Here is an 8,043-nt window from a genome sequence, read left to right as displayed (position 1 = left end):
CGTGTTCTTCTTTTAAAACAGTTTATCACTGTGTAATCTTTTACAACAAACCAAAGCATATAGTAAAACAATACCACAGTGTGATAAGTATAATAACGTTATTATAAACTTATTTCAGCTGACCATATGTGCTACTTTGTTCCGTATGGCATGATGTCATTTTTTGTGCGTAAATTTTTTTCTGATGAATGCACTTTGTTAAATTCACTTTTATAGCATGATGCAGTGGCCACGTTTAAAATGTGTCTTGGGGTCTAAAGATGTGGGTAGAAATACGTTTAACAGTGTCTATTTCTGGCTCTCCAGCGCCTTTATTCAGAGCAGCTAAGCATTTCCAGATGCGCACCAGAGCTCAGACGTAACAGTATTGCCATATTTGGTATGGCAGTAGCCTACATTATTAACATATTTCTCTCCCTTCGGCCAGCAGACCACAAAGCATTCCTGACAGCTTAAAGTCTTGTTAAATATGTTCTTCATGCAGGAAAATTCCTCTGCATTCATTCCTTGTGGCAATTTGACTTTTTCACGCAATCTGTCCATCACGTTTGGAGGGGGGGAGTGGGTTCCCGTTGTAGGTAAAGTGATCTATTTTCCACTAGAGATGTTGTGGTGTTGGTGGGGGGAGACAGATACTTGCTCTTTGTCTCTCCTTTTTTTTTTTTAACTCAGGGGTCCCAATAAGTCCCTTCCACTTATATTTTTCAATGATTCCGATTGATGAAAACTTTTACCAGATGGAAACGAAGTGCGTAAAGACGCAACATAAAACCAATATTATCGCCTCGAAGATGCCAAAGAAGACATTTTTCATGAAGGCAGAGGTTTTATTTGTGTTTTATAGGGATCGGAGTCTTCCCTTCCCTCTCCCGTGAAGCCTCGTGTAGTTTGAACATGACCATAAACAGAGACAACAGGACAGAACAAGACGGCTGGAGAACCTCTCCGGTGAGTTTCTACTTATTTTACTTTTCTGCGTACTTGAGATGACTTAGAGGAGGTATGAACGAACTTATACCAGAGAAAACCTATATTACTATTGTATTATTTTGTATAAATGTGAATTATAACTTAGTCCGAGAGATAACATCCGTTTAACAGAACTGAGTAAATAACTGCAAAGTTTGTTTTTGCGCATCGTTCGGGTCCGATGTAAATCCCTTTTAAACTAAAAGGAGACTGGAGGCGTCTACTTTCAGTCTGAGCTGAGTTTGAGAAGTTATTTAAATTAAATAATGATCTTTTTTTCAGGATTTACAGCTTATTTGAAATGTAATATTCATAATGATAACATTATGGGCAGATCTGTGTAGTCTGTGTCTGCGGAAAGAATGTAGACTGTGGGTGTGTGCAGACTTTTTGGACAGGGGGTGTGTCTGAGTGAGCACATGTGCACAGCTCCCTTGTGTGTATCCCTAAGTTCTGCTAATGCATAACTGTGTGTTTTTATCCCCATGAAAATCAATCGTTTAAGACATTTCATTGATTTTTAACATCAACTTTCAGTTTACTCCTCATTTCAAGTAAAGAGTCAGCTTTCAAATGTCTTTATGAGGAAACACAAGAATTCAAAAAGGAAACGTCATTGCCTTGTATGGGGTTTTGAGGAATTACTATGCTTGAAGATAAACATTTCAACTGTGAGTCAGCATTCAAATCATTGACATTAAGTTCAGAGAGAAGGACATTTACATAACTTAGACAATATCATATGGATTTTATTATTCTGTAGGAAATAATGCATCAGGTCAATCTAAAGCTCAAAGTCAGGATACCATTGAACACTCATGTTTGTCTGCTTGGACAACATGCTGTCTTTGTTGACCTTTGGGCTTTCGTGTGTGTGTGTGTGTGTTTGTGTGCAGCATGTCTCTACGTGTGTGTTTATGGCTGCATGTGTGTGTGTGTCCGCCCATGTGTTCCAGCTATAGGAAACAGTGTTGTCATTGTACGTCAGTGGAGAATAACATGCAGTAATTGTCGTTCCTTTAATACGCATTCACTTCAGGAAGTCTTCACAAAGCTGGACGCGTGTCGACTTGTTGCAATTACTCTGGCATAATAGTTTCCATCGAGTTTGTCTGAGAGCCCCCATCACACACACTCCTTTGCCCCCCCCCCCCCCCCCACCCCCCTAAAAACAAGGAGGGGGTTTCTCTTTTTCACTGAGATGACCATTGTGCTCACAGCTTTGTAGTGTCTGTTTGCAGAGCTGTTTTAGAGCCTCCAGCTGGGAAGCTGAGGAGATTTCACTGTTCATTAAAGCATGAGAGATGGCGTGTTGCATTGTGGCTGGATGTATTGGAAATTCGTTGTCAGATATCACCAGGAGCTCTCACATTTGAAGAGAAAGCCGCCCTCGCTATTGGATTCCGGAAATCTGCTGCCTTTTAAGTTCAAGTGACAGATGGAACAGAACCGGACGTCCTTGGATGTTTAAACAGCAAATTCCATCGTATTATATTCAAGATAAATGTCATAACTGGTGTGCAGTTTGTACTTGTAACACTTCCGCTCTCTGTCAGCTCAGACTTATGGTTCCTTTTTGTGTGAATCAGGGGCAAAGATGAGGCCAGCAATAAAAAAAATAAATTAAAAAAACACAGAGTCGAGTTTGAAGAAAAGTTGATCTGACCAGCGCAGGAAGGAAGAACTCTGTAAATCACAGATCCACATGATGTTTATTGGATTGGATTTGTCTGTAGGTTTTGCCAATTCTTTGAAAGAGAAAAAGAGGCACAGTCGATGTGTTCAGCCATATTGTCTTTGTTATCCTGACTTAATTAAATAAAGAAAAGGGTCCTGAGAGACGAGAGATGTTTCATAACCTTGTTAACGCACAATTCCTTCATATCCTGTATTGTATAATTTTTTCCCCCACAGAATATTTTTGGACAGTTTATCCTTCGAACTGCAGAGAGCACTTTTGTCCTTGAGACAAGTCCAAATAATTACGAAAATATTCTGCTTTCTGTTCGTCACTGTCAGTGTTACGTCAATGCAACCAATACTGGCTGTCGCACATCTTCCGTTTGTAGATTCAGGGCGGTGGCTATTCGAGAGTCCGTTGGGGCCCAAGGCAAAAATCAATTGGGGTGGCCCTCCAACAAGGGTTCAGCAGGGCAATGAGAATGAATGTTGTCTGATGGGGGTCCTCTTAGTGAGGTTACTGTCATCGCAAAATTTACACAAACTGGGTTACATCTTCAGCTGCCTCTGGGGCGCCAAGCAGTTTACCGCCTTGCCTGTTCACAAGCAGCGCCTCTGATTCAGGGAGTTTTTGTGATATTTTTACACCATGAATCTGTTTAACAGGATTGTAGTCAATGCTGATCTGGAAAATATTGAATAATATGACGCTTGAGATGCTTTTTTTTCTGCAAGGCAGTGCTAGCATGGCAAAAGGCAATTCACTGTGCAAGAAATGTATTCGTGTAGCGTGGAAAAGTAGGCCTTGTTTTGCATCGTGGATTACTATGAAGACATATTCTATAGCTTGACATGGTCGTCATCTCCAAAACATACATTTCAGTGCATTTTGAACATTTTTGGGAAATGGTGAAAAGTAGAGATTGTGAAGGAAAATCAAAGTGTCCAATCTGATGTGAAACAGAACCTCTTTACGATCTTGCCAGAAATGTGAAAACCTGATGTGAAGCAGCAACAAGCGAAAAGAGAACAGGATATTCTTGTTAGTTAAGATCAGTTAGCGTTCACATAATGTTCTCTAACTGTCAAAAATGTGTGTTGTTGAAAAGTCTTTCATGACATGATCAAAGAAGAAAGAACACGCTCTTCATCAATAATGTGTGATCAGGAAAATAAAAAGTCAGCCTTATATGTCCAAATGAATTTGATTGAAAACAAGTTAATTGAACAATAAGTTATTTGATTCTCCAGCACATTATCCTCAGTGGAGTCGCACCAGTTATTGTTGAGTAACAGATTGTCAGTGATAGAACTGTATATGACAGGAATGTAGTTTCTTATTGTACACATTCTGAGGAAAGATGACAATCTACGATGAAAAAGTCCTGAACAAAGATTCAATTGATTCTTAAAGACATTGACAAAAACACAAAAATAATGAGCCACACATTGTATTGTTCTGTAAACCATGCTCATACAGGAATACACAAATGCATGCATGTTGGTTGATTGAGTGACCATGGTCTGCAGAGGCTAAATTCATGAACGTGAGAGGGGATAAAGGGGTCAGGTCAACCTCACATGCCTCTGCAGCCCATTTGAGCTGATATCAAAATCTCTCAAATAACAATCCTTTGCATCTGGAAACAGATGTGATCAACTCTTCTCCTGTCATTCCATCACTTTATTTTCTGTGCTATTTAGGTTCATAAATTTGCCTGACTGCTTTGAGATGACTTTGCTCCATGCACCTGTGTAATCATGCATGACTTTGTCACTTAAGATGTCTGGGATCTCACCACAAGTTCAATCATACCAGACAAATATGAGCTTTTGGTGCTGCTTCATTTGTAGCTGGGCGGATCATGTCTGCTTTCACTCCTTTCCTTTAGAGCCGCACAGAGAACCAGCCAGGTGTGCTCAAATGTATGAGGGCTTTCCCTCGTCTGGAGTAACCCAAATTCCTCAGCATGGAGAAAGAGAGAAGAGAAGAGGGTCTTTTCTTTGGCCACGTCCATCCATAATGAGGAATGATGGAAAAAAAGAGAGGTCTTGGTGTGGGCAGGTGTTAGCACTGAGAGGAGGGTGGTGGTCCTGGCCGGAGTGGAAAAAGGAATGTGGGGCTCCTGGAACCTCCTGGAATGTTTCAAGCAGTCTGGGATAATTGAGTGAATTTGGAACAAGAAAAGACAAACCGAGGTCCCGCGGTGGAAGAATGTGCTTTTGGGACGTCTGAAGAAACATTCCATCCATTCAGACGGCTTCAGCGGGCCCAGAACCTGCCTTAGATGGCACCATGGGGAATATAACACTCCTTCCTGCTTCCATACCCACAGTTCTCTTACTAACACAGACTTTCCTTTCACACTCCTCATACCGAGCACTTCTCACACTGCAGACAGGCTTTCTCTTTGATGTTTGTTTATTGCCCTTTTAAATTTGTCTGCATCATTTTACAAAATCTGCAGAGTTAAGAGCTTTGACATGTCTCCGAGTTCTCAGGTGCAAGACCTGAGAGCTGCGCCCTCTCTTTTTCATCCATAACAACTAACATGAAGCTAACTAGATATGAAGTGGTGAATAAATGTCCTAATGGTATGTCTTTATGATCAAGACAGGAAAACACGCTTGCTTTTGGGCAGCTTTGGCTCAGGTCTTAGGCTCAGTCGTCTCTCATAGACAGTCAGGGTTCAAGCACATGTCCGATGTGTCCTCGGGCAAAACACTTAACCCCAAGTTGCTCTGCTGCTTCGGTGGCGTACATGAATTTGAATGAATGGGATTAATTAAAACTAATGAACACTTTACTTAGCAACCTTTGCCATCAGTGTGTGAATGGGTGGGTGTGATTTGTGGTGTAAAAACGCTTTGAATAGTCAGAAGACTGTGGGAATATATAGTTTTTCTTGCTCTCCATCTAAACTTAATTTCCTGGGGGGAAATGGAGGAGCCTCTATACTTATCATTATTTGGGTTAAAAATCATCATCATCTTTTTTTTTTTTTTTTTTTTTTATAAACTCTGGACTGTAGCACTGTGATTTTTTAAAATAGTTTATCAAAGAACAATAAAAGGTTGAAATGAATGCAAATCACAATTTCATTCAGCTCAAACATGATGTATTTGGTTATACCCAGCCCAAAGACATTCCTTCCACTATCACATAAAACTAAGAAAAATGCTCACTTATCCACACATTGACTGGAACCGAAGGTGTCATTAGTTCCAATAAATGTTCCTCGAAGCAGCCTTACAGAAATGATGAGGAATAAGAAGTGATGGAGAAATAATTGATTATTCTGCTTTAATGTCTCCTTAAAGAGGCTTTAAGAGCATGAAGGAGTTTGACTTGCACACTCTGCCTCGCTGATCCAGTGTAAAACTGATTGAGCCTCATGTTCAGTGTATTCGGACTGTCACTTGTTGGGCTGAACGGCTCGCGGACGGCTGACAGTCTGCTGCACGTGATGGTCTGTGCGCGTCACAGCAGCGCCGTTTCTCGCAGGGAGACTGAAGCAGGGCTGACTGAAAGTGAATGTAGCAGGCTACTGTAAATAAAGAATTCAAACCCTACAAACTAACAGGCAACAAATACGCGAGCAGGGCAGCAGCGGGTTAACTGACGGCAGTTTCTCTCATTCATTCGCTGAGGGTGTTTCTTTGGTTCCTTTTCTGTCAGGTTTGAGCGTGCCAAGTGAAGAAAAGCAAAAACATGGCTGGTTTAATGGCAGGATTTGGTCTTTACACCCACGCTATCGTCCGGGGAATCCCTGCGTCCCTGGCCAAAGAGGCGCTCCGGACCAGCCAGGCGGAGGTTGAGGTGGACCTCGCCAAGGCGCGGAGGGAGCACGAGGCGTACGTCGAGGTCCTGAGCACGAGGCTGGGGCTGGAGGTGGTCGAGCTCCCGGCGGACGAGGCGCTCCCGGACTGCGTGTTCGTGGAGGACGCGGCGGTGGTGTGCGGTGATACGGCGCTGATCACCAGACCCGGAGCGGAGAGCAGGAGGAGAGAGGTAGGCAAGCAAGTGTCAGCTCATGTTATACACAGCGAAATAAAAAATAAAAAAGTTTGAGAGAAAGGCGTGTGGATTGAACAGTCTGCAGGTACGCATTATTAAAAAAAAGAAAGAAAGAAAGATTGCTCATTCAAGTGGCTGAAGTCTGAAGGTGATCAAAACATTTGAAACTCAAAAACAAAACTCTCCTTCTCTTAAAGAGTTTTCCTTCAAAGTTCGCTTCATACTTCACTTAATCTTCACTCCAGATGTGTGATGCTGAGGTACATCTTCATGCAAACATCTGTAAAAGTAAAGTCATTGTTTTACTGAGGCCTTACTTCTCTGCAGGATTGATGAGATCACATTCAATTTTTATTGTGCACCAGCCCATAGAAAGAATTATGATGATAGGTATGAGGCAACGCCCATTTATGAGAGGACCATGCTATTTTCATGCATTAGGTGCTTGATCGATTTGTCTTAGGGGGACACTAATGGTCCAAACATTATCTGTTTCTCTGTACGTTTTTGTCAATTTATTGTCATCTCATTTTATATTGATTCAATATTACCAATTTAAGACGTTTTGAAGCATCCAAGAAGCTGTTCCTCCATACCTGGCTGACTCAAACCACATATAACTAAAGAGTAAAGACAAGCAAACTACTGTGTGGCTGCTATTTAGGACTCTTGACTTGTTTTGGAAACGGACAAACAGTGGATGTCCTGGTTGCCGAGTGAGAGTATAGCTTCATTGTAGGGTAGCAGTGTGTGTGTGTTTGTGTGTGTGTGAGAGTGCGACAATGAGAGGGACGATAGGATGGCTCCTGTGAAAGCCCCTGTCATTTCACATCAGAGTCACTTTACTGTGCGCACTGGTTCTAATGGTCCCCGGCCTCTCTGGCAGCAGGGTTATTGATTAAAAAGCTCGGCGCTGCTACCTCCAGTCATCACATTCATTTACTGTACACTGAGTGTGGCGCACGTTACGTTTGCATGCACATGTTTGCACGCCATTAGCAGTCATCCCCCCCCCCTTTTTTTATGAAAAAATAGCAGAGGTTTGGTTGTTGTCTGTATGCTGCTCCTGGGAGATGTCAGTTGTAAGACTGAAATGTTTGCAGGATTGTCAAAAATCGCACATTGAAGTGCCGACCTGCTGGATTAGGAATGAATTTTATTTATATTGTCATCACAATATGAACATCTGAAGATGTGTGGACGTGACCATATGAAGACAAAAACTGGCTGAACTGGAACCAATTAGAAAAACAATTAAATGTACAGACACCAAACTTTAACACCATTTAGCCAACCAAGCTTCTCCTAGACATCAACTATGTGCGTCATCTACCATTATATATTCTTTCAGCCAATACCAATATTGATACTGAACA

At 41.7% G+C, this 8,043-nt stretch overlaps 1 protein-coding gene across 2 annotated transcripts in view; it reads left to right on the top strand.

The window, feature by feature from the left end:
• Positions 1–684: 684 nt before the first annotated feature.
• ddah1 (dimethylarginine dimethylaminohydrolase 1) overlaps positions 685–8,043 on the top strand; it is an 80,486-nt gene continuing 73,127 nt past the window's right edge. Inside the window, exons 1-2 of one of the 2 annotated variants that reach the window (XM_079350647.1) lie at positions 685–948; positions 6,329–6,661. In XM_079350647.1, coding sequence (XP_079206773.1) covers positions 6,362–6,661 — 300 coding nt within the window. In that variant the 5' untranslated portion in view covers positions 685–948; positions 6,329–6,361. Of the gene's footprint in view, positions 949–5,736; positions 6,662–8,043 lie in introns of those variants that run through there. The other variant, XM_079350648.1, reaches the window with a different exon arrangement.

This window comes from Symphodus melops, assembly GCF_947650265.1.
Source record: "Symphodus melops genome assembly, chromosome: 8".
In the NCBI taxonomy this organism is placed as follows: domain Eukaryota; kingdom Metazoa; phylum Chordata; class Actinopteri; order Labriformes; family Labridae; genus Symphodus; species Symphodus melops.
Note: the sequence above shows the minus strand (reverse complement) of the source record. Positions and strands in the feature narration are given on the sequence as shown.